The sequence below is a fragment of the Chlorocebus sabaeus genome, chromosome 4 (genome assembly GCF_047675955.1).
Source record: "Chlorocebus sabaeus isolate Y175 chromosome 4, mChlSab1.0.hap1, whole genome shotgun sequence".
NCBI classification, from domain to species: Eukaryota; Metazoa; Chordata; class Mammalia; order Primates; family Cercopithecidae; genus Chlorocebus; species Chlorocebus sabaeus.
In genome coordinates, this window is record NC_132907.1 from 20,336,787 (window position 1) to 20,364,595 (window position 27,809).

The 27,809-nt window shown below is 39.4% G+C and overlaps 1 protein-coding gene across 5 annotated transcripts in view; it reads right to left on the reverse strand.

The window, feature by feature from the left end:
* The window catches only part of IQGAP2 (IQ motif containing GTPase activating protein 2), a 310,003-nt gene that overhangs the window by 110,569 nt on the left and 171,625 nt on the right, over window positions 1-27,809 (reverse strand). For all 5 annotated transcript variants that reach the window (XM_007975849.3, XM_073014669.1, XM_073014668.1 and 2 more), the window contains 6 exons: window positions 23,828-23,904; window positions 9,416-9,483; window positions 8,651-8,764; window positions 7,790-7,968; window positions 5,447-5,534; window positions 495-658 (listed from right to left, as the gene is read on the reverse strand). In XM_007975849.3, coding sequence (XP_007974040.2) covers window positions 495-658; window positions 5,447-5,534; window positions 7,790-7,968; window positions 8,651-8,764; window positions 9,416-9,483; window positions 23,828-23,904 — 690 coding nt within the window. The remainder of the gene's footprint in view (window positions 1-494; window positions 659-5,446; window positions 5,535-7,789; window positions 7,969-8,650; window positions 8,765-9,415; window positions 9,484-23,827; window positions 23,905-27,809) is intronic.

Below are 27,809 nucleotides of genomic sequence, written 5' to 3' on the forward strand. Positions count from 1 at the left end.
GGGTTTCACCGTGTTAGCCAGGATGGTCTCGATCTCCTGACCTTGTGATCCGCCTGTCTCAGCCTCCCAAAGTGCTGGGATTACAGGCTTGAGCCACCGGGCCCGGCTGGTGCTAATGGTCTTATTTGCAGTTTCTAAAATTGCAGATTGAGTTTATTTTCTATATAAAAAAATTATATATTGTAAAAAAAATACCACATCGGTATAGCTAAAAATTATCCAAGGTTCTTCAAATATCACACAGAGAATAAGAACAACCTATTTTCAGATGTATATATATAGACCACTGCTGGAATTTCCTAACTATGCCCTTAGATTCTTTATGTAGACTAAAAGCAAAGTTAACAAGGAAGGAGGCCATGGAATTGGTACGGGTGGGCCAGTGAGACCAGGACTGGTACAATACCCCTATTCCCCTTTCCTAACTAGGCTTCCCTAGTGCGCCATGGCACACAGAGTTACCATCCCCGCAGCTGGGGTCTCCTCTGACTTACCATGGCATTCTGTTTCTGGAGGTTGAAAAGTTCGTTCTGATACATGGCAGCAGCAAAGGGATAAACAGCAGGCAGCTGGGCTTCTGGTTTCTTCAGTGCAAGCAGTGTATTCTCGGGGTCACCTTCCGGAATGACAGCATTAATATGGTCCACCGCAGCCTGCCCTGAGGGTGGGGGTTCACGTTTTGTCAGAATGGTTGCTCTTTCCACTGTGGTCTCACCCAACCAGCCCTTCTTCCCGAGGATTTGTATCTAAGCGGTTACTTTTCATGAACTCTGAAAAGCTGCAGGCAGAGGGTAGGTAAGGCTTTGAAAATGTTATCTCAGTAATTCAAACCAATCCAGTCCTTGGAGTTAGTGCCTACAAGAACCTTAGCACTGATGAAGCTTAGGTTATGAGATCATTTCTGAGTAGCATGACTTCCTTCCAAAATCCTTCCTTTTAGGACCTTTTCCATGAAGCCTTCAGATTGTTCCAGTCCTTAAGGATTTCTCATCTTGTGATCCCCACAGTTATTTAAAGCTGGGCCATGTAGTTCCAGCAGGCATGTTCCTTGTGCTCCTTATGTGTTAGTACTGCCTCCCCAAGGAGACTTCAAGCGACACGAAGACCAGAAGCAAGCCTTGCCCTACTGCTGTATCTTCCTGATGCATAAGCTCTGAGGTAAGCCCCCAGCAAGCACTCAGAAACACTGCTGCAACATCTGAGACAACCATAAACTCTGTGATATGGTTTGGTTCTGTGTCCCCACCCAAATCTCATGTTGAATTATAATCCCCAATGTTGGAGGAGAGATCTGATGGAAGATGATTGTAAGATGGGGGTGGATTTCACCTTTGCTGATAGTGAGTTCTCATGAGATATGGTTAAGTGTGTAGCACTTCCCCCTTCTCTCTCTTCCTCCTGCTTTGGGCAGGTGAAGATGTGCCTGGCTTCCCTATCGCCTTCTGCCATGATTGTAAGTTTCCTGAGGCCTCCCCTAGACATGCAGAACTGTGAGTCAGTTAAGCCTCTTTTCTTCATAAATTACCCAGTCTCAAGTAGTTCTTTATAGCAGTGTGAGAACAGACTAATACACTCTGTGATCTCTTGACCAGTTGTAAGGTGTAGATTATAAAGACCTGGATTTTGGTGACCAAACCGAAATGCTTGGAACAGTGGATTCAGCATAGTTTTCAGAGAACAAAAATGAAATTGCTGAGTAAATGGGAGAATGAATGATGAACTCTGCCATCAGGAAAGAGCAAATGAGATGGAGATTGCAGAGTTTTGCCTTATAGAGAAGACATCTGGCGAGCAGAAGCAATATACATCCATAAATTTCTAGTCTTTCAAGGGTTAGCTTGTCTGCCTAATTCGTGACTACACTGAAGCTTAGATTCTTCTAACCCTTTTTGACAAAATGACAATTTATCTTCCCTAAATACATTCACGAGGATCTTCCCTCCATCTTTTTACTAAGAGATATAACTCAATAACAGGAAATACTTATGATGAATGGAATCCTTCAAGTCATTCCCCAGAAAACTCATACTTAACCTAAAGGACCCTGAGAACCATTTTGATCTTTAAAATTTATGTGACAAACCAAAAAATTTCAGAAATGAAGGTCTAGTGGTTGTTTGTGGTATTTGCTGTTCTTCTAAAGTTAATCCAAGGCCTTTCAGCTGCATCTCGGATTACCCTAGGTAGGATCTTGCTTTACCTTTGATAAATTTATCATACGGGCTTGTACAGCTGAATTTCAAACATCAGAAAATCATGTCTTTAAAACAGTTTTCTCTCTTTCCTTCTCTCTCTCTCTCTGTCTTTCTTTTTTTGAGACAGTCTTGCTCTGTTTCCAAGGCTGGAGTGCAGTGGTGCAATTTTGGCTTGCTGCAGTCTCGACCTCTTGGGCTCAGGAGATCCTCCCACCTCAGACTCTAGAGTATCTGGGGCTACAGTTGTGTGTCACCAGGCCCAGCTAATTTTTAATTTTTTTTTTTTTTTGTAGATACTGGGTCTCTCTTTGTTGCCCAGGCTGTTCTTGAACTCCTGGCCTCAAGTCATCCTCCCACCTCAGCCTCCCAAAGTGCTGGATTACAGGCATGAGCCACTGCACCTAGCCTGAAAAACACTATATTTTTTTTTTTTTTTTTGAGATGGAGTCTCGCTCTGTCACCCAGGCTGGTGTGTAGTGGCGTGATCTCAGCTCACTGCAACCTCCCCGCTTCCTGGGATCAAGCGATTCTCCTGCCTCAGCCTCCCAAGTAGCTGGGACTACAGGCGTACGCCACCACGCTTGGCTAATTTTTGTATTTTTAGTAGAGACAGGGTTTCATTATGTTGGCCAGGCTGATCTTGAACTCCTGACCTCGTGATCCGCCCGCCTCAGCCTCCCAAAGTGCTGGGATTAGAGGCATGAGCCACCACGCCCGGTCTGAAAAACACTATTAAATAAACAATTTCTTAAAAAAAAATAAGGTAAGATCAACCACTCTTTTATACCCTGCATTTAACAAAATGTACAGGCAGGGCATGGTCGCTTTTGTCTGTAATCCTAGCATTTTGGGAGGCTGAGGTAGGAGGATCACTTGAGCCCAAGAGTTCAACATCAGACTGGGCAATAGAGTGAGACCCTGTCAAAAAAAAAAAAAAAAAAAAGCAAAGAAATGCAAAATATCCAGCTCTGATCTTAACAGAATACATCATGCAATGAATGGAATGCATTTGCTGAACCTGAAAGGTAAATGGTTGTAATGTGAACAAAGATGAGGCCTCTGACAACAGATCTGTTGACATTACCACCAATGTTGTCACTGATGCTATTACTATGGTTGCTATGAATGTAGATGCCTTAACATTTTAAGATAATAACCCACATGGTTGGGGAAAACCTTGTCAAAGTAATGATTCTTATATTTAAAAAAAATTTTTTTTGAGATGGAGTCTCGCACTATCGTCCACAGGCTGGAGCGCAGTGACACGATCTCAGCTCACTGCATCCTCTGCCTCCCACATTCAAGTGATTCTCCTGTCTCAGCCTCCCAAGTAGCTGGGATTACAGGCGCCCGCCACCATGCCCAGCTAATTTTTTGTATTTTTAGTAGAGACAGGGTTTCACTACGTTACCCAGGGTGGTCTTGAAGGCTTGACCTCGTGATACACCCACCTGCGCCTCCCAAAGTGCTGGAATTACAGGCGTGAACAATTCTTACATATTTTAAAGTATACAATTGTCTCATTTTCATGTCATCAAAATGAGGATTTTTTTTTTCCTAAGGTTACTTTCAGTTCTACTGGACTATAAATTTTAAGATGGGGAGAGATAAAAAGACTTCAGAATAATCATGTTCTACACACTGAAAGCCATCAAACTTTGCCTTCATATTTTCAGCCAGTTATGCCATTAGTGCAAAATATCTAATGCCTTTTACTTCAAAATGGAAAAAAAAAGTATAGCCAATTTGGCATTAAATTTGTGGTCAGGAATTTATGGCACTGAGTAAAGAACTAAAACATTTATATAAAGCATTTTATTTAACATGAAAAAGAAAACTGTTTTCATGGTTATAAATATTTCAAAAATAAGGAATGGTTAAAGGTTATGGAGCCATTTCCTCTCTAAGCTTATGGACCTCAGATGTCTCACCGGCAACATTAATTTCCTCCTGTAATTCATTTCTGTCAAGCATCATGAAATTCTCAGCTTTCACATGGAGCAAAAAGACAAACTTTAAATTGGACTTCATTTCATGTATCATTAGCAACATGTTCAAGATTTCACAAGAATAAAAGAACAGGCACATGCATCCTAAAATGTTAAGGTGTTACCCTTAAAAAAAAAATAAAGGTAATTGAGAGTTTTCAACCCAGTTATGTGTATGTGAGGCAAATTCTCAAACGCACTCAGTTGTTAACTCCTAGACATTTACATTAACCCTCTGGGGCTTTCCTTAATTACTGTTTGAGCCCCTTAGGATATTTCTCTCCAGCAACTTAGGAGCAGACTTCCGAGTAACACCTGCGGAGGTACACTTCTTTTCTATAGTTACAAGCAAAAAAGAATATTCAAAACTCAACCAGGATGTTAAAAGGAAGGCAAGGTTTAGGACTGTTGTAATTAGTGGACACTCCAAATTTTAATTTGGCAGGGAGTTCACATGTTTTATTAAGCAGGCTAAATGGTCTTTCATGTATTAATTTTTTGGGTATATATGGATTATTTAGATTGACCAGGGAAAAATAAACATCAAATGAAATTTCTTACTGACTCTTCCGATGCTCAAGGAAAAATAGGTTTTGCCAGAGGGGAGAAAAGACGAATAAAAAAAATTGACGTATCTCAACTTGCATATGCTTATTTTAATTACCTGAGTCTGCTGTTCTTTACAGTCACACACCTGAGCCAGGTACTAAGAGGAACTCATCTGCTTGACTCCACAGAGGCTCAGGGGTGTGGGACTCAAAGCTGCCATCATGAGAATTCATCTGGCCTGCCCATAGTCCCATTCACTGGCACCAAAGTTACACAAGTGTAAGAAAAATCTTATGAGCTACAGATGAATGACTGGGAAGTCACAGAGAGCAGTGGTGTCAACAGCACCTTTTACAATTCCAATAGAACATCATCGCATAATCATGGACAAGCAACTACAATCTGTAAGTTATAATCTTTTACTAAATAACCTTCAGTATTAGCCCCAAAAGTGACAGATTCAAAATGTGGAATGTAATGAAACAGAAAGGTAGAATCAGACTAGCTTCAGGATACTTTGTGTGAACTGAGATCACCAAAAAAAAAGCCCAGTGGGAAACTGCCAAATGCTGCACCAAAATTGACACTGAGTAGATTTTTCACTGTAGAAGGCAGTTTTCCAAGTATACACATTGAGAGTTGTGTTGGGATTCTGGCAAGGAAAGTCTGTATCTTATGGAAATATCAATTTCCTTCATACGATCCATTACTTACTGTTGACTTTATTAATATTGCCTTGGATTTCTGCTTGCGTCAGCAGTTCTTCATAAGCATCTCTTTCTTCTTCTGAAATACAGCTATTCTGCAAAACAAAGTCTTCACTGATTTCTGAGGTTAAATAAAATATTTCCAAAACTTGGAACTCAAATGGAAAAATGTGAGAGTGATAAAAACCATTCCCTAATTATTTAAATTCATTGCAAGCATTTGTGGAGTGCCTGCTCTGTGCAGGGGACTAGGGGAGAATGCTGGCAAAGATTACAAAGATGAATGACAGACCCAGTGACTCTTTGAAAAGGGCTAATTTTCAAATGTGGAAAACATTAGTTTGGACCACTTGGTATTGCCATTTTTGTAGATCAAAAACAGTTGAATAGCACCAATTTCATTTGATTTGATCTCATAAAATCAAGAACACAAATAATAAATATACCTAGAAGAACCGAATAGGTTCTATAAGAGAAGTGCGATAAGCATTCTTTTAGAAAGTATTCATACTTAATTGGGAAGAAAATTTTTCAAAGAGATCATAATCTATGAGGGCTTCAAGCAACAGAATAATGTCAAGAATAGGACACAGACAGCACGATTTGGTTACACAGATGGAAAGCTTAGCACATTGGGCTACAGCTTGGAGTGTGTGTCCAGGGTTAGCCAAAAAGATGAGGGGTCAGCTGAAGGCTAAGCTAAGATTTGGTGTTTAATTCAGTAGGCAACAGAGAATCGGGGGATGTTTCTGGTGGGTTAACATCAGATTTGTAGTTAAAGATCAATTTTGTAACCTCTAGCTCTAAGAGGGATTGGCTTGGAGAATAACAGGAGGCAGAGAGACCCACGAGGAAGGTGCTTGATACGAGAGTCATGCGATGAGGTCAGGAGGGGCAGGACTGAGGCAAGACTGGTGACACTAGAAGGTTGACGGCAGATTCAACTCCAACAAGAGTAGGCAGCAGAATCTAGCAATGGATGGGACACAGGAGGCATAAAGAGTTCTGAGATAAAGCTGGCCATCATTCTTCTGAACCAGGGATGTCAGCAAGGGGAGGTCTTCTGACATAATGGGGTACAAAGCCAGAGGGACACAGATGAAGTTATCTGGTGGAGTAGGAGAGAGACCAATTTGGGACCGGCTGGTATAAAGCTGATGGCTGATTTCTTCAATAAGTGGATGAGCTCAATGGAGGAAGAACAGAGAAGGGCTTCAATGTCAGACCTTGAAGAATCCTCATACTGAGAGGGAGGAGCAAGAGGAGAAAGAGGCACAGAGGAGAACTGTTGCAGCAAGGACGCACATAAGCTAGTGCAGCAGAGAATCTCAAGGAAGGGGGCCAACCCTGCCAGATGCTAGTGGAAGTCACCAGTAGAGAAAATGCCAAAATCTAAAGTGGTTACTTTTAGTCATGGAGCTGAAACTGACATGGCAAGAGCTTAATGAGAGACAAGGTGGTGAGGAAGTAGAATCTCTCAGCGTAGACAAATTTTTCAATAATGGACTAGATAGAAAGGTGGTTACTAATGGAGTTAGGATTAGGAGCAGGCTGTCTTGCACAGGAGGGACATCCTCAAATATAAAGGATTGACTACTGGGAAAATACAAAGACCGTAGCTTCAAAAACATCCTCTCTGAACTTCACCACACTGAATTATTAACCTCTACTACCAAACGTAAAAGTAACTTGGCTAATGTAAGGTCTGTTGATGATGTCTAACAAGGGATGATCATGAGTTGCTATGTCTACACTTTCTGGGGACATTAGTAGGTTTGCAACATGACTTTTAATTCTTTCAATATATAACATTCATCACAAAATTCCCTTTTTAAAAATTGAGAGAGGGTCTCACTCTGTTGCCCAGGCTGGAGTGCAGTGGCAGGGTCACAGCTCACTGCAGCCTCAACCTCCCGGGTTCAAGGGATTCTCTCACCTCAGCCTCCCAAGTAGTTGGGACTGCAGGCTTGCACCAGCAAGCCTGGCTAATTTTTTATTTTTATTTCTATTTTCTTAGAGGCAGGGTCTTACTATGGTGCCCAGGCTCGTCTTGAACTCCTGGACTCAAAGGACCGTCCTGCTGCAGTCTCCCAAAGTGCTGGGATTACAGGCATGAGCCACTATGCCTGGCCTATAAAATTCCTTTTCATTCCTTATATAGGGATATAATCTAATTGCCTTACATAGTGTATAGTCCTCTTCTATGCTACATTTCATTCAAATCAATTGTCTATGGCTATAGAGAACATAGCCAATTGATTTAAAAATACTGCTTTTAACATTAAGGCTTTTCAAACTAGTAACTCATAAGCACATTCATTACTGTTTTTATTACACAGAATCTAAGTACCTTCAGTCTTGCATTTTCCTCTTTTTTCTTTTTGGCATCCCAGAGCTCTTTCTGATATTCTGGTGCAAGGTTGTCATCCACTAAAGTTAAAACTGCATTTGGGTTTCTTAGTGTTACAATGGTCTGCTCTGCTACTCCTTTTTCAACTGCTTCATTAATGGCTATAACTGCAGCATGTACTAAAAAGTAAAGAGAGAGAGAGAGAAAAAAAGGTTTTTATCAGCAAAAGACATCATGGACAGTTGCACTGACCCTGTGTAAACTCAAGCAGTTTTACTTTCTTTCTCGGCTTCCAGTAAATATGTCAAAAAGAGAATTCAGACATATTATGGAGCACCTGACAACCTCTCCACATGGTTGTCTTTGGTCCTGATCTCAGCATCTGTTAAGTAATTCTGACTCATTTATATGTCACTGAATGGCTAAAACGATCCAAGCCCTATGTCAACCACAGGAGTTAGAAGGTAAGTCAATCCTTGCCCTCTGGTCAGGGCGACATGGGTAATTTTAAAGTAACATGTTGGTTCCAAGAGATACTTGCAATTTAGCTTGCAATACTAAAAGACCTGTAACAATGAACTCTACCACTAAAATCTACAGACACAGAAAGTAGAGAACTATGGACAATGAAGGTATTTCTAGAACCTCAATTCATGTTGTACAAGAAGAAGTCTAAAGACCAAAATCAATTACTTGGTTATACTGTGACATCCTCAAATTAATCATCTATAAAAGAAATAATAAAATGTTTAGGGTGCTTAATGTATCTTCTAAATATTGTATTTCAAGTAATCAAAATCAACAGGTAAAGTACAGGTAAGTGTCACGTCCATGGCAAGTTTGGATTTTAAATGGACTTACATGCAGCTTCATCCACGGACAGTTCATTGGCCAGAATACCACCTATTTTGCTGAAAGACGGCATCTGTATTCCGTATTTCTCAAGTTCTTTTCTCATATTACTGATTTCCTCCTCTAACAAAGAACCAAATAATAATAATCATTGTCAGAGAAAGCTACAGACAGGGATGGACACAGGAATGAGTACAATCATATCAAGAAATGTCTTCATCAGGAAGTGGGGTTATTTCTAAACAAGAGCCTTAGGAAGAACCCAGCCAGTTTCTCATTTCACAAACATGGGGAAGGAGAACTGAGTCAAGAACAAACAAGATAGGTCTGTTTTCTCTTCTCACCAATATACAGGAATAAGGGAAACCAATAATATCAAAATGGGGGAAAAACGTATTGGTACTTTTTAAATATTTATTTATTTATTTATTTTTGAGACGGAGTCTCACTCTGTCACCCAGGCTGGAGTGCAGTGGCACAATCTCAGCTCACTGCAAGCTCCGCCTCCTGGGTTCACGCCATTCTCCTGCCTCAGCCTCCCAAGTAGCTGGGACTACAGGTGCCCACCACCACGCCCAGCTAATTTTTTGTATTTTTTAGTAGAGACAGGGTTTCACCGTGTTGGCCAGGATGGTCTTAATCTCCTGATCTTGTGATCCACCTACCTCGGCCTCCCAAAGTGCTGGGATTACAGGTGTGAGACACCACACCCGGCCAGGTATTGGTACTTTTTATAACGAGATTGTAAAAAATTACAAAGATAAAGAGTAGTACCTGTGAAGTCTACTTTGCCCAACAAATCCTGGATCTGGGGTGCTATTCCTAGTTTGAACAGATATAAACTGAAAAAAAAAACCACAAAATTATCAGAAATTTTATCATCATAAGTCTTAAAGTTAAAAATTACATAATTATTAATAGTATTTTCAGTTGAAAAAGATCTAAGAGATATCTAGTCTATTAATTTTGTAGATGAGGAAACTGAGTCCCTAGGTAACAGAGTCCTTGGTGAGGCCAGGATCAGAATTCCAATCTGTGTCCCAAAGACTGGTCTTCTGTAATCCACTTCCACAGCACTTCTACAGAGCCAGCTAACTCTGCATCATCCATTTGTACAGAGAACAAGAAACACAGCTAATACAAAACAGCAGGTAACAAATGCAATAAACATTTCTTTGGATATTCCTCACATAATTCTTATTTTATTGAAGGTACAGCATGAATAATATTTTGCTTTTTAATATTCCTCCAAGTACCACATACCCCTTGAGGAAATATTTGTTTTACATTTTCTAAACCAATAAATAGAGTGTCAAGACTATCAGTGGGTGAGGTAATGTTAAACTATGATGTGTGTATATTACCCAAGGGGAAGATGGAGAATAAATTGGATGTATTTAAAAACAAATCCATAAGGTAGTAATGATGGCATCCATTAACCTACCCATAACCTGAGAAAAGAACTTGAGAGCTGGCATCTAAATTCTATCAAAATTATATGTGCTTTTCCCACCCTTATCACTGAGTCATAGTTTCACGTAATAGTATATATGAGAAAGTGAACTGAATTATTTTTATGGCTTGAAGTACTTCAAAATTATCACTTCAGATGTTGATGTGAGATGGAGCTCCAGAGTTTATAGAACGTAGAATTTCATTAAATGCATTAAGAAAGTTGAAGATCAAGCGTTTTCAATGATATTAAAACAAACTCTTAAAATGTATGATCAGTCATTTAATGTAAGTAGCTTGCATTAAAACTGACAATAATTTTCTGATTTTTTTTTTTTTTTGGTTGAGACAGAGTCTTGCTCTGTTACCCAGGCTGTAGTGCAGTGGCGTGATCTCGGTTCACTGCAACCTCTGCCTTCTGGGTCCAAGTGATTCTCCTGCCTCAGCTTCCCAAGTAGCTGGGATTACGAGTGCATGCCACCAAGCCCAGCTACTTTTTGTACTTTTTTAAGTAGAGACGAGGTTCCACCATGTTGGCCAGGTTGGTCTCGAACTTCTGACCACCTGCCTCGGCCACCCAAAGTGTTGGGATTACAGGCATGAGCCACCACACCTGGCCAATTTTCTGATGATTTTTATGAAAAGCAATTATTTGACCAAATACATGATCAAAGTTAAAAATTAATGATTTATGGTTTAAAAAATTACACAGATAATCACCACTCAGTTACACACTAAATAATTTGATATATATGTTCTTTTGAAGTTGTTTCTGGACATACCTATTTTATAAATGTATATATTATTCTAGAATATGAAGGTATTATAATTTTCTTAAGCAATTGCTGAGCATTTAGATTGTTATTAATTAATAACTATGGCAAACAATGCTTTAGTAAACCTACTTACATATAGACACAGACAAATCTTTGTGCATATTTCTTATTTGTTACAATAAAGCCATGAAAACAAAACTACCAGCTTGAAAGGGTACACACAAAATAAAAGTTTTCAACGTATGTTGTCCAAATGGGATCTTAAAAAGAGATTATGCTCGGTCCAGGTGCGGAGGCTCACGCCTGCAATCCCAGCACTTTGTGAGGCCAAGGCAAGTGGATCACCAGGTCAGGAGATCGAGACCATCCTGGTTAACACGGTGAAACCCCGTCTCTACTAAAAATACAAAAAAATTAGCCGGGCGCGGTGGCGGGCGCCTGTAGTCACAGCTACTCGGCAGGCTGAGGCAGGAGAATGGTGTGAACCCGGGAGGTGGAGCTTGCAGTGAGCCGAGATCGCGCCACTGCACTCCAGCCTGGGCAACAAAGCGAGACTCCGTCTCAAAAACAAAAAACAAAAAACAAAAAACAAAAAATTAGCTGGGCGTGGTGGTGGGTGCCGTAATTCCAGCTACTAGGGAGGCTGAGGCAGGAGAATGGTGTGAACCCGGGAGGCGGAGCTTGCAGTAAGCTGAAATCATGACACTGCACTCCATCCTGGGAGACAGAGCAAGACTCTGTCTCAAAAAAAAAAAAAAAAAAAAGTAAAAATAAAAATAAAATAAATAAAAAATATAAAAGAGATTATGCTCATATATTCTTTGTGAGTAAAGGCTTAAAAAACATCCTTTTTCCTTTTATGTGAGAATTTGACCTTTGATTAACTTTCTAGCTCTGTTCTCTTAGGAACCTATACTGTCAACTGTGTTATAAGCATCATTGCTTAGGAAAAAGTAACCCAATTGATAAATTGTATCTTGAGAGAAGAAACCATAAATACCTAATAGGTACCATATCTTTGGGCCTTCCTGGGTTCAATGACTCTTATAACTGGTATGTTCTTTGCAGAGAACTGGGAAGCTATGCAGTACAGTGGTTACTATAGATATTGGCTCCTGGGGGCATGAGACTTACAAGCTAGGAAGGTTCAAACCCCCTCCTTAGCAGCAAAGTTGTAACTTGGAGTACCAAAGAGAATGGCGGCTTCCAGATGGCTGTATGGAGAACTATGTGGAGTGTCATGCAGGCTCCCACTGAAAAGCAAACACCTGCCAGCATGCTGGCTATCCCGGCTGCCTCTCTTCTGAGCAACAGGTGCCAGATGTGGCTTATGACAGGTGGGTGAATCTGAATATTTAGCTAAACCTAAGAACCCCCTGATGGGTATGGCCCACTAGACCATGAATACATGTGAATGCCATTTTCTTTGTCCCCTTATCACCACAGGATATTATCAATAAAATCTTTCAAGGGACTAGCAACTGATAGCAACAAGATGTTATTTAAATCTGCATTTCCTTAAGGTAGTTGTGAGGGTAAACATTTTTTCATACATGCATTAGCCATTCATATGTCTTCCAGGAAATGCCTATTAATGAATGTTCGAATTTTAAATAATTTGCCTCTTATTTTCCTGCTTTTCCTTTAAAACCAAAGCAAAGGACAAAGACCAATGTTTTTTTTTTTTTAACCGTATGTGTAACATTAGTTTTAATACTAAATTTTAATATGATATTTATATCTTATCCACAGAAGAAAAACTTTTATATTAGACTTTGAACATTCTTCAAAGTGAAATAGCCATTATGTATTCATAATTCCAAACTAGCAAAACAGGATACATTCCTTAGTTAAAGTTCTAGGTCTTTAGAGATTATCATGGATATAAAACTGTTTACTTTACACAGCCTCTGAGGACTTTACTACCAAAGGTTCATGCCAACAAGTCATTATAATTAAAGCTAGATCATTAAGATACCATGCTGACATTTTCAAAACCATAATATTTTATGAACCAATTCTCAACTCATTATTACATGGGGAAAAAATTCCAGTTAAAAGGGTGCTCATATTACTTGGAACAATGAAATGTCAACCTCTTCACTTGCTCCTTTCTAGTAATGGGAATGACAAAATTAAACAGAATTTAACAGGCAAGATAAACTGCAAAAGAATTTGGGAGGTGAGTGGAGATCAAGCCATAATTTAAGAAATGAGAATAGATAGCCAGGGGCGGTGGCTCACGACTGTAATCCCAGCACTTTGGGAGGCTGAGGCGGGCGGATCACCTGAGGTCGAGAGTTTGAGACCAGCCTGACCAACATGGAGAAACCCCGTCTCTACTAAATATACAAAATTAGCTGGGTATGGTGGCACATGCCTGCAATCCCAGCTACTCAGGAGGCTGAGGCAGGAGAATTGCTTAAGCCTGGGAGGCAGAGGTTGCAGTGAGCCGAATTTATGCCATTGCACTCCAGCCTGGGCAACAAGAGCAAAACCCTTCCTCAAAAAAAAAAAAAAAAAAAAAAAAGAAATGAGAATAGATGAATAATCAAAAATGTATAATTGTATCACCTCAATTTCTTTCATAGTACCTGATTTGCACTTTCCTCCTCTTTTTACAAATTCAAAAATATACCTAAACTAATTTACAAAGAAAACTATAAAAAAAATCAGTGAAATGTAGAAAATGTTGCAGTAAAATGTAAGTAGAATCCATAAAATGTCTTCAAGCAACAAATTTTATATTTATTTCAAGTACTTAATGTGCTGTATCTTTAATATGTATTACCTACACTAATATCCTGCTGAAGTTTTAACATACTTTTACATTTTTCCATCAAAGCCTAAGCTAATTGGTATCTACTATCCTTTATATGCTTCCACCTCTAACTTTCCCACCTATGGAATGTTGAGATAATTTAGAATTTTAGATTCATGCTTTCATTTTTTTATTATATCCACCAATAATTTAGTTATCTGTAAATTTTATTAATTGTTTTTCTGATTTTATCTATACCAAATTTTCCTTCTTAGAGTTTTATCTTTGGTTCTTCCATGTATAAATGTAAGTGCTCAATAAATATTTGTTGAACATAAATTGAATGAATCATCAATTGCACATATTTTAATATTTTCATTTGTTCCTCGAGTCTTGGTTCTGTTTGGTGAATCCAATGCTTCCTTCAGTGTCAGTTCCCTTCAAATGTCTGGCATCTTCTGATCTGGGGCTCATCTTGGTGTTTGAGACTTGCTTTTTGTTGGTCATTCACTGCAGATCCCCATGTCAGGAGCCAGCATTAAGAAACTGTAGAGAGCAATGGAACTGATGCCACGAGGGAACCAGAGTCTTTCCTTCTCAGGCTGGGGACTCTCTATCCCTTCTTGAGGTCATTAGCTGTCTTGGGTACCGGCATGCTCTCCTGCTATCAGTACCTACACTTGCTGCTTTAGGGAAGGGCCATACAGTTCTGCTGGTCCCAGCCTGACGATTGTTCACTTTGAAGTTCTTCTTTTCCTTGCTGCCCCCTTTGCGTGGAGCAAACCTCACGACAGCTCCTACCTCTGCTGCATCCCCCAGCGTTTTGTGGGCTGTGATCTTCTCCCAATTTGTTTCTCAGTCAATCGAATTCTGTCTGTTTACTTCATGTTAGGAGTTGTTCAAATTTCTGGTTAGTAGATGGCATTTTTATCGCAAATGTATTTTTTAAAAGTTATTACTGTAGTTAATTTCATGTCAGTTTTGGAAAGGGGATAAGACAGCTGTGCTTGATGATCTTGATGCAACTGTTTTCACATTATGCTCTGTTCATCCATTCATTCATTTAATTACTATTTTCGGAACAGCTTCTATATAAAAATATTTTTCTCGGCTGTGCACGGTGGCTCATGTCTGTAATCCCAGCACTTTGGGAGGCCAAGGCAGGCTGATCATTTGAGGTCAGGAGTTCGAGACCAGCCTGGTCGACATGGTGAAACGCCTTCTCTACTAAAAATACAAAAATTATCTGGGCATGGTGGCACACGCCTGTAATCCCAGCTACTAAGGAGGCTGAGGCAGGAGAATTGCCTGAACCGGGGAGACAGAGGTTGCAGTGAGCCAAGATTGTGCCACTGCATTCCAGCCTGGATGACAGAGTGAGACTCCATCTCAAAAAACACAACAAGGCCGGGCGCGGTGGCTCACGTCTGTAATCCCAGCATTTTGGGAGGCTGAGGCAGGTGGATCATGAGGTCAGGAGATTGAGACCATCCTGGCTAACCTGGTGAAACCCCGACTCTACTAAAAATACAAAAAATTAGCTGGGCATGATGGTGGGAGCCTGTAGTCCCAGCTACTCCAGAGGCTGAGGCAGGACAATGGCATGAACCCAGGAGGCGGAGCTTGCAGTGAGCCAAGATGGTGCCACTGCACTCCAGCCTGGGCAACAGAGTGAGACTCCGTCTCAAAAAAAAAAAACAAAAAACCCCAACAAAAAATTTTTCTCTACCATGCTATCCCTAAATTAAGGTACTTAGGCTACCACAAAATATAGGTTTGATGGTAACATGAATTAAAATGTTTATACCAAAGTGTTAATTTTTCCCCTTTGATGATAAAGAAGTTAGACAGCTATTTCCAATTTCACTTTTTATTTCTCCATTGTACAATGTAATATTAATATAAATCTTACAATAAACAAACATCCTGGCTTAAATAAAAGTTACCACAAGGTGGTGCTGAGAAGTTAGCTTTCTGAAGATGGAAGAATCTTTGCTTTTAAATTTAAGTCTGATATTTTCTTAAGCTAATATTGGTCAGGTAAAGATCTCATTTGCATATATCAAAAAATCTCATTTACTAAAAACTTAAAATATATATTGTATAGTTTCTGTTTGGCCTCAATTTTCAATCTTTTTTTTTTTTTTTTTTTTTTAAAATCACTGATGTTGAGGTTTAAACTGTTAGCTTTGGAAAGATCACTTTTCATGGTGTGGGCGTTTTATACCTAATCTCTGTGTGGGAGGTGCTTCCCAGCCGATTACTCAAACGGGCAAAAGTTTATCAGGAAACTGTGTTTACCCAGTTTTCCCATGCTGAAAAGAAACAGCAATAGCAAACTACTCTTTCCCAAGCATTTAAATTAAAATGAGGCTGCTCATTACCTGAAGTATATAGGAAATCAAGTCTTAATCTTAAAAAAAAAAAAAAAAGCCCATTGAACAGAAAAAATACCAAACTCATGTAGCTCTTCAACAGTTACTTTATTAAGCACTGTTTGGTACCTAACAGCCAAGTCAAAGGGCTGAGAACATTGCAAAGGTAGTCATGGAGTTAATGTCACCTTCGCTTCTCATGTCTAAGGGAGCACTTTCTGTGAAGTAGCAAGCCTCTTACCACACCAAAAGCTACAGCACACCTGTGCAGCTGCGTGAGGCCAGCAACGGAGCGGTTGCTCAGAGGCAGCTACCGTCTCATTGACCCACGTGCTCCTACTTATACAAACAATATCTCACTTAAAGTCCAGGAAGCAATAAAGAAAGTTTTAAAAAATACCATTTAGTGTATATCATGAAAGTAGTAGATAGTAGTAGTAGTAGTTGTTGTTGTTTTATCTACTGAATCAAATTTTTCCATCTTAGTCACATACCTCACTGCCAATATCACATGGCATTAGTTTTTTCTACCACTTTCAAGATAAAACTAGTGGTATTAGTTTTTTCTATTACTTTCAAGATATACACTAAAAGGTACTATAGTAATGAAATGCAAACTTAAAAGGCAGCAGCTAAATTTATTTCAGCTTCCTTGGATCGCATTATGTGCAGCTCATTTTGTACCATAACACGTGGGATGAATGTTTGTATATCAAAGCCTCATGGTAGAGCGGAAAGACCACGGGACTACAATCCAGAAGCCCTGAATCCTGGCCCCTAAACTGGTAAAACCTCAATGCGTGACTAAGAGCAAGTCACGTCACCCAAGCTTTCAGTTCCCTTATCTGTGAAATGAATGACTTAGACTACAATAACTTCCGAAGGCCCTTCCCGTTCTCAAGTTCCATGATTCCTCATTTAAAACATGTTAAATATAAGAGCTGAGAGGCCTGTGCTGAAGTTCAAGTCTGATACCGGTGTTCTTTTAACTTTCTTAGAAGTAGGGAAATAATTGACTTCTTTTGAAGCCATTGGCTGGCTGAATTCATAATAGCACAGGTTCATTTCTCACACCTCCTGGTTTTTACTAACTGTGTGACCTTTGGCAGCCTCTCTATTCCTCAACTGCCTTGGTAATAAAATGGGACTAATAATAGTGACCACTCCACAGATACATTATGAAGATAAAATGAGATTATACCAGCACAGTATTTTGTGCAGTACCAGGCACATAGTTAAAAGCTCCATTTGTGTTAGCCTTTGTTCTTACTATTCTTTGTTATAAAAATGTGTCCTTTGTATACAAACGCTTAATGATAACCTATGAAAGTGGTTTTCTTACTTTTTCCAATGCCAAGAATCTCCCCACACAGAATTTCCCCACACAGACTCCATGTTTGAAATAGTTTTATTTACTGAGCCAAAATTTTCCATCTTAGTCACATATATCACTGCAAATATCATATCAAAATCCAGGGTTCTATACCTAATTTTCAGCCCCAAAGCAAAGGAATCCTGAGGCAGCCTTATCATAGGGAAATTAGTTCAGTTAAACCTCCTGAAGAGTTAAATATGCAAACTCCAGAGACTTTAGCTTGGAATCAATGGCACGTAAGCTGTATGAGGTAACAAGATGTGGTTCACAGACTCTTAAGAGCTCAGAATTTAGGAAGATAGAAAGGCACAACAGCTATACTAATTTAGGACAGAAAGAGGAGGAAAGGGAAGGGAATGGTTCAGAGCACAGAGAGAATTCTGAACAAGGAAGGACTTGAAAGAAATAAGCAGGTGCAACTGCCTCCCTCACCTTACTCCCAAATACTGCCATCTCCAGATATCCCTTCTGAGAACCTAGGAATAGAGCCTGTCCTTTGGGCTAAGAAACTGTCTTTAGAAATCTTATTTATAAATGCAAATATGTTCACTGTTAGAGATATAATCAATCTGATATAAGGGTTCAATCAGTTTCTTAGGGAAGAAAGGGTTCTAGGGGAACAGAGTGTGAAGACAAGGAAAGTTATGCATTAATGCCTGAGGAGCAGGTTCAAAGGCCACCTGGGAAGCAAGACAGCCACCTGGCTGTGTGGGAGCTGGCTAGATGAACTCTCCTCCACAAAACTGCCAGGGTACTCCGACGGCTGGTGAAGCAGAAGTGGGTCTGCCAGAGCCATGGCATCACCATTGCACCTGAAAACATGGCGGCTGTGACACAGCTACAGTATCAGCAGCAGGAAGAGTAATCCTATCACAGAGGAGAGGCAGACACGGCTTCAGTTTGTGGCTGCCCATATAGAAGAATCTCAATGGTCAAATAAACCAGACAGCAAGAAAAGCAGAATCCAGTAAGCTAATAAGGTTAAATTTGAAAAACCAATATAAACACCCGACTTTTAAGAGGATTCCCTAGAGAGTGGTTGGTTCCACATCTCGAAGCAGAAATAATCAGGATAGGACTGGAACATCCCGTTGTGACCACAAACAAGGATATTTCAAAGAATGTCAGTTTCAAAGAATGTCAGGGACGGTGCTAGAAGGACAAGGAAGTGGGCCAGAAAGAGCTCAGATTGACCAAGCTGAAACAATCCGGTTCATCAAAAAGAAAGAGATATTAATCTTGGTTAAGTCTGAGAAAGGCCACAGGTTCAAAACAATAATCAAGAGAATAATATACAGTGTCCAAAAAGGAAGTTGTAATAAAAAAAGAGATAAATAGAGAAAGTGTATTTCTATTGACTTTAACAAGTTGGGGAGCATTATTAAAACACAAGTACTTTGTTCCTTCTATATCTGTTTTTTCGTTGTTGTTGTTCTTTGAGATGAAGTCTCAATCTGTTGCCCAAGCTGGAGTGCAGTGGCGCGATCTTGGCTCATCACAACCTCCGCCTCCCGGTTCCATTCTCCTGCCTCAGCCTCCCGAGTAGCTGGGACTACAGGTGTGTGCCACCGTGCTTTTTTTAAAAAAATTGAGATGGAGTCTCGCTCTGTTGCCCAGGATAGAGTGCAGTGGCACAATCTCGGCTCACTGCAACCTCTGCCTCCCAGGTTCAAGCGATTCTCCTGCCTCAGCCTCCCAAGTAGCTGTGATTACAGGCACCTGCCACCATACCTGGCTAATTTTTGTATTTTTGGTAGAGACGAGGTTTCACCATCATGGCCAGGCTGATTTTAAACTCCCAACCTCGGCCAGGCGCAGTGGCTCATGCCTGTAATCCCAGCACTTTGGGAGGCAGAGGCAGGCGGATCATGAGGTCAGGAGATCAAGACCATCCTGGCTAACACGGTGAAACCCCATCTCTACTAAAAATACAAAAAAAAAAAAAATTAGCCGATCGTGGTGGCGGGCGCCTGTAGTCCCAGCTACTTGGGAGGTTGAGGCAGGAGAATGGCATGAACCCAAAGATGGAGCTTGCAGTGAGCCGAGATCGCGCCACTGCACTCCAGCCTGGGCGACACAGCGAGACTCTGTCTCAAAAAAAAAAAAAAAAAAAAAAAAACCTCCCAACCTCACATGATCTGTCTGCCTCAGCCTCCCAAAGTGCTGGGATTACAGGCATGAGCCACAATTCCTGGCCTATATTTGTTTATAAATAGATATTTTTATACTATTTATACTACATGAAAGAATAAAGACCAGGAACTTTGAGTAAACTAAATAGTCCCAGAAAACAAAGGAAGTGCCCCAAGATAAGGAAGAACCAAGGAGCATAGGTGGTGACAGAAACACCGGGTAGAAAGAGGGTCTAGCACTGGTGGTCACATCCACTAACTAAGAGGAGGCAGGACTAGAAACATGATCTGAGAAGATAAATCAGCCCCAAAGCCTAAGGATCACTGGATACAGTCAATCTTTTGTCTCCCAGGGGATGAAAAACTCTAGAAAGCCTAACTAATTTCAAAAATATATATATTTAAAAGGCATACATAAGCTTTTAATAATGTTAATGGATCAGGCCAATACATCATCATGACAGGACAACGGATTATACAATGCTGGTCAAGTGAGACTTAAGAAAGAAAATTATTTCAGGGTGATGGGGAAGTGGGGCAGGGGTGGGGACCAGATTGTAAATAAAAACCTACCTGAAAGCCAGATACTTAAATGCAGTCTGATTTAAAAAGAAAAAAAAAAAAAACAAAAACCACAGGGAAAGTTTAGCCGAATGCCTGTGGCCAGGGTCTGACTCACCATAGGAGAAGAACCCAAAGTTGCACCATGTTCTGACCCACAGGTGATCCATCTGAAACCCAGATCTGTAATCATGGCAGGTCTGAAGGGGTATTCTTTTGTTTCTGGTGCCATGAAGATTATGTCAATTCTGGGTAGGTATCAAAATAACATAATAGCTTAGGACAACTCAAAACTAGTTATAAATAATAAACAAAATGAGTGAAACTTGCAGTATGGGCCTTACAGAATAGCTTCCACTGTCGTAAGTTTGTAATAACGTACCTGGGCATTTCACCTGCTCTTTAAGGTATCTGAAGTACTCAAAACATTAGTTCTACTAGATCATTTCAATTCTTTCAAGGAATTCACTTGTATGACTGTTTAAACAAATAACAGTTGTTTAATATCATTTCTTATAAATCTTTAATAAAGTGGGCACTAAACCACATGTCAAAAAAAGTTTCTTATCCTTGCATAAAAGGCCTCCAGATATTTTTAAGAAATTAGTATAGTAACTAGTTAGCAAAGCTCTCACTCTCGAACTGGTTCCTTTTCAAGGCAGAGGCTTTATAACATTCCAAAAGAAGCCACAAAAATAAAACATGCCATAGGCAGTATGCACTTTAAGTTCAAAGATATCAAAATAGTAACAGTGGTTTTTGACTTGGTGTTGAGATAGTGGGTATTTTAGCTTTTTCTTTAACATTCTTCTAGAATGTTCCAATTTTTTCCACAATGAGCATACATTACTTTTGAAAAAAATGAGAAAAAGACAAACATTTCTTTAGAAAAAGAATGATGTGGCCGGGCGTGGTGGCTGATGCCTGTAATCCCAGCATTCTGGGAGGCTGAGGCAGGTACATCATGAGGCTCAAGAGATCGAGACCATCCTGGCCAACATGGTGAAACCCCGTCTCTACTAAAAATACAAAAATTAGCTGGGTGTGGTAGTGCATGCCTGTAGTCCCAGCTACTCAGGAGGCTGAGGCAGGAGAATCACTTGAACCTGGGAGGTGGAGGTTGTAGCAAGCTGAGATGGCGCCACTGCACTCCAGCCTGGTGACAGAGTGAGACTCCATCTCAAAAAAAAAAAGGTGCCATCCACCACTAACTTGAGTCTGTCTACATTAGGTGAAGCTTGAGAATTTCCCCCCTTTGCTGCTGTGGTAATGTTCATGGAGTCTGGCTTGAGAACACCAAGCTAAACTGACACAGGGATTGGTGAGTGGTAGGACACGAGACTGGGATCAGAAATAAAACGAAAAGGTGAGGGGCAGGCAGGAAGAGGGAAACACAGATACAAACAGGAAGCAAGGGTAAGCACCCAGGAGAAGTTAGGTTGTTAAGCCCAAATCAAGATGACAGGGAATAGGAGACAAGTTTGGTCAGGGCTAAGAGCTAACTTTTTTAGATCAAGTCAGGTCCACAGGCTGGGGCAGGAAGAAGGGAGCGCCTGGCAAGCTTAACTTCCTAGAGGAAATTTCCTTGCTAGCTTCTGGGCTATAATCAGAATCTCTGACCTGCCTAATTACTCTACCAGGTAATAACAACTCTCAAATACAGTAGCAGTGCTGTATTTGCAGCCAGGATATAAAAGCTGAAGACATGTTAGTTCATTTCCATCATCACTTCTAACTATGCAGCAAGAGTATTTATTAAACCAACTGTATTTATTAGAGGATTGCTCCTCAGCTTCCAAATGTGTGTTGCACAGCAAAACAGAATATCAGCCTCCTTTTGAGTGACTGACTGCATTTTAAATCACAGCAGGAGCAAGTTTTGGTGGAAAAAGCTTCAGATACACTTGGGACTTCTCAGTTCCATAGTGAGAGGCAGCTATACAATAATTTAGAACAAAGAAAAGTGAGGAGAATGATATTTACTAAAGAAATACTGCTTTTGAAGATAAAATATCCTACTTAAGATCAGATCTGGTGAATGACATGCCCCAGGAGGGATCCTCTCCAGGATGAGTAAAAGTAATGCAGATGTCTAGGATGAGTAACTAAAAAACACAGTCCTGGAAAATGTCACATCAATATTTGTATACAATTGGCAATAATAAACGAAAAGTTGTTTTTTCTTTGTTTACCAAGCTATTCAAGCCATTGTTAACACCATGGCAAACACTCATGTCAGTCTAAGTGCAGCTCTATATAGCTCCTTTAGGAGAACCATGATATCACTAGAAAGGAACTTAGCATACCATTTGTTTATAAGTTCCTTAACATGAAGGTCCCAGTTGCCTACTTCAGAAAATCAATTGACACTTATACAAGATAGCCCATGAGCATGTGACAGAACTAGAGATTAGCACTATGATGCACACATACAGCAATGGCATTAACTAGTGGTGGCTGGCTTAGCAGGTCACAGACCCAGTACTAACTACAGTGTTAAGTGATCATTCTAAGATCTGAAAAATATTTAATAAAGAATATTGGGCAACAGAGGTTGAAACTATTCCTCAACATAAGCACCTTTGCACAAGCAGCTTTTAGAAAACCTGTGGCACAGTGATACTCTAGCCACATCTGAGAAGGCAGCATTGAAGTAGGTTTGTTTTTATCGTTGTTTTCTTTTTTTAACCAGTTGTTCTAAGTTATTAGAATAAAAAAAAACCATAGCAAAGGCACCTACACTTGGTCTCTATTTCTAGCAACTGTCATCTTCCAAAGCAATCCCGTAAGTACTGACTAGGGGAAAAAGTCAAATTACATGACATAATCAAATTTCTTCTCTAGAAAGCCAACACCACCATGAATTATTGTAGAAGCATTTTCCTTTGGAGAGGAAAAGAGCCAGGAAGAAGTCAACGTAAACCTCTAGGCAGAGTACTCTGCCAGGAAAATGACTTCTAGTGATAAAAACACAAGGCAGATGTTCTAAAAGCAATTTAAAATGTAATCAGTCATGAAATCTTCCAAAACCATTACCTGTGTATACTCAAGATAATAGCCACAAACTGGATTTTTAGAATAATCTTTGTTACCATCTAAAAATCAAATTTCTTCCAGGCCAATAAGATAAAATGTAATCTGTGAACTAGCAGAATTTCAGCATTTTCAAAATTCAAGTTATTGAACAACTGCTTTAAAATAATGAATATGTCTTGATTTGACTAATTTACACCAACTACTATGTTTCTTCTTTATCCTTAGGGTACAAATTCTATTGAACAAAAGATCAAAAGAAAGTATTCTTACCATTATATTTTCTTAATCTATAAGAATTGAACTGAATTATAATTTTAACTCATTAAACCAAAATTATAATGACTATTAAAGCTGCTCATTTGATATATCCGCATTATGTTTGTAAACTAGGTCATAACTCAAGAATATAGTAGTACATTACAGTTGGATTTCTAGAAGTTTCAAACTAAATTCTCTCTTTATTTACTTAATGGGTTTCATTCATTTTCTGGTTTTCTAATTTGAGTTAGATTTAAAAATCAGAAAAACATTTTTCAAGTTCAAGGACTACTTATATGTGACCATTATTTTAATTTTGTGTTAGCAAATCCAAAACAATGGAATCTAATAAAAAGTTCTTCAAACTATTAAAGTAACTTAAAACCTCTTTTAAAATTGAAATTTTAGTTTTATTTAAATCTACTTTTTCGAGCGCCTTTTAGCTGCATTTTTCCCCTACCTCAGTGCATGAATGCAATATATCATTCTTGGTATGTTTTTCCGATCATAGACATCTGTTGTTTCTGGATAAAATATCTGGAAAACAAAAGAAACAATGTTTATTATATGTTTTGCTTCTCACAAGTATTTTAACTTCCCAAAATGATCCTATTTTGATTGTCCTTGCTATCCTATAATTATTTAAATATAGAGTAACCTCTCCGCCATTGCTTCATCTTGCTGTAGATAGACCAATCACCGTATCTGGACCCCGGCCTGACAGCACGCCTAAGAGTGGTCCACAGGAGGATAGTGGGGTCCCCAGACAGCTACTCCAAGAAGGCTGTGTCCTCAGTGTTAGTGGCAGTGTTTCATTTCACAGGCATATGAGCACATGTGGGCTCTGCCTCCTATAGCCTTCACACGCCTGACTTCCCAGAGGTCCCATGGGCCTGAGAAGGGTGTCCTTTTTATTAGCCACTTTATTGCATTGTTAAAATCTTGTCATATGTGCTCTGTGTACACATGCATACAGGCATATACAACACATACACATTTAAAAAAATCTGTTTAAAGTAATACATTTTCACCAAATAAAATCTGGAAAGTATATAAGGTGTGAAGGAAAAACACCTATGACCACACCTCCCAGATTGTCACTATTAGCAATTTTGTCCCTATTTTTCTTCTGGTCTTTTTTTCTGTATGTCTCTGATTTTTTTAGGTTTATATATATGTGTGCATGTGAAAACAAAATTGTACTTAGTGTAAACCTGTTTAAAACACTTAACAGAACACAACTATTTCCCATCCCCTTCATTATTCTATAAGATTATTTTTAATAGATGTATATGATTCTTTTATATTTTTGAACCATAGCTTAGACAGTTATCCATGGTTGAACATTTGTTTTGCTTCTAATTTTTCCCTATTATAAGCTACCATGATGAATATTTATGTATTTTCTGAGCATCTGATTATTTTGGATAATCATCTAAATATGAAATCACTAGACTGAAAGGTCTGAACATCAAAGTTTTGAATACACCTTCACACTCTTTTTCTTCTTCTAAAATGTTTTATTTTATGTTTGGGGTACATGTGGAGGTTTGTTACATAGGTAAATGTGCGTCACGGGGGTTTATCATACATACTATTTCATATTCTTGTTCTTAAACTTGAAACTAACAGCCTGATAAGAAACAGATTTCAGGTCAGGTCCAGTGGCTCACGCCTGTAATCCCAGCACTTTGGGAGGCTGACGTGGGCGGATCACCTGAGGTCAGGAGTTCAAAACCAGCCTAGCCAACATTAGCCAGGCATGGTGGTGCATGACTGTAATCCCAGCTTCTTGGGAGGCTGAGGCAGGAGAATTGCTTGAACCCAGCAGGTAGAGGTTGCAGTGAGCCAAGCACGTGCCACTGCACTCCAGCCTGGGCGACAAGAATAAAACTCCGTCTCAAAACAAAACAAATGAACAAACAAACCAACAAAAGAAACAGATTTCAGAGTGAGGCACCAAATTTCTCTGTTCCTAAGAACACACAAAAAATAATTAAGCTTGAGGCGTTTAAAATTAAGATAATCATTTAGATATTATTTAAGTAAATATTTTATAAAAACTGACATCAAAAACTAAAATCATGTATCATATGGTAGCACTTGATACTCAAGTGCGATTTCCTGTTGGTCATTGAGAAAAGCTGAGAAAAGAAAGAAGCAAAGTTACCTGAGCTACAAAAATGTATAATTACTAAGTACTTAAAGAAATGGCAGTAGCCTAAGAAATTTAAAAAGCCTTTCCACTTTTCCTTTAACACATTTGCTACTAAAGTGTCAATGAGAAGAGGATCCCTAAATTCAGAAGAGTATTAGCTGGGCATGCTGGTGCTTTGGGAGACAGAGGCAGGTAGATCACCTAAGGTCAGGAGTTCAAGACCAGCCTAACCAACATGGTGAAACTCCCGTCTCTACTAAAAATTAAAAAAAAAAAAAAAAAAAAAAGCTGGGCATGGTGGAGCACACCTATAGTCCCAGCTACTTGGGTGGCCGAGGCAGGAGAATCACTTGAACCCAGGAGGCGAAGCTTGCAGTGAGCCGATGGCACCACTGCAGAGCGAGACTCTGTCTCAAAAAACAACAAGAAAGAGTATTACCGGTTTAAAGTTCTCTATGTAAGCAGAGAACAACTACAATTGCCTCTTCCCTTTTCTTTAAACAAGAACCTTTTATATTTATATTTCTCCTGGAAAGCCATTATAAATATCTTCCTTCAGCAAGGAGATGAGATCAATTTATCGTTCACCAGAATGTTTTATGCAGCATTGTATTTCCGGCACCTAGCATGATACTGAGCACAGAGTAAGCACTTACTATTGATAAATGAAAGGATACTAGTTAAACATGATACATCAAAGTCAACTTAGTATACAGTCTCTTGCCCCTGCAATGCAATATATCAATGACTTCATAATAAAAACCAACGTTAAAATAAAACCTGCTACATAACACCATTTGTTTGGCCCTAAATACACACAATTTGAAAAGGTTTACATCAGATCTATCAAATCTAATGAAATGATCTGAATTTGATGTTGTCTTATACAAAACAATTCTGTTTAAATTCCTTTTTTATTAATCTGTTTATCACCCAGTCTCTAGTTAGTAGTTGCTAAATCACAATCCAGAAACATGAATTATGTATTACAGCCAGTTTCTAGAAGGAAACAGCATTTAATGTTCTGGGCATTTTAGGAGAAGACAAAATAGTTTGATTAAAAATGGCAGAACAAAATTTAAACATTGATCATTTCAAGATAAAATGAGACTGACCTAAAACAGATATGAGCATAATTATATTAAAAATAGGCATTAATAAATTACATTTAAGGAATCTTCTGTTTCTGTGGTGGTGGGTGTTTTTCATTGCACACCTGGCACAACAGAGGTCTTCATAAGTCAGTAGCTTATCCTCTTGACCTCCAGCGAGACCACTCCTAAATAATGTTTAAAAAATAGCTGTACAGGCCAGGCATGGTGGCCCATGCCTGTAATTCCAGCACTTTGGGAGGTTGAGGAGGGCAAATCACCTGAAGTCAGGAGTTCGAGACCAGCCTGGCCAACATGCGGAAACCCTGTCTCTACTAAAAATACAAAAAATAGCCAGGTGTGGTGGTGCCCACCTGTAACCCCAGCTACTTGGGAGGCTGAGACAGGAGAATCACTTGAACCTGGGAGGCGGAGGCTGCAGTGAGCCGAGATTGCGCCACCGCACCCCAGCTTAGGTGACAGAGTGAGACTGTCTCAAAAAAAAAAAAAAAAAAAAAAAATAGCTGCACATACTAAGTAACATATAGGAGCAAACTATTGACCCAGTTGGGTCTCAAGAGCCATATACAGAGTGGAACAATGTGATTCAAAGGATACCTGCTATATGATTACACTTATATATTGTGCTCAAAATGCCAAAACTACAGAGACAGAGTATATATTAGTGGTTGCTAGGGAACAGGGCTGGGGGAGGGATGCAATCAGAAGGACCACTCTTCTGTGGGTCTGTGTCTTGATTGTGGTGGTGGTTACACAAATCTATTTGTGGGATAAAAGTGCACAGAAACACACATACATGCACACACAAGCCCACTCACACAAACAATTGCATGTGAAATGGTGAAAATGGAAGAAGGTCTGTAGTCTAGTTTACATTAATACACCAACGTCAATTTAACATGTACTGCAGTTAGATGTCGCCAGCGGGGGAAAGCTGAATGAAGGATACACATAGAAGTACTATTTTTACAACTTCCTGTGATTCTATAATTATTTCAAAATAACAAGTTTAAAAAATAGTTCTACAATTTTTATCAAATGTAATTATTTCCTCATTTCCTTCACTTGACTAATTCTCTCACAGACTTTAGGATGCCTGCTCTTCGAATTTAACAAGCACTGTTTGCTGAGTAAATTATATTTAGGAGATCTATTTTAGGAGTAAGAGCTAT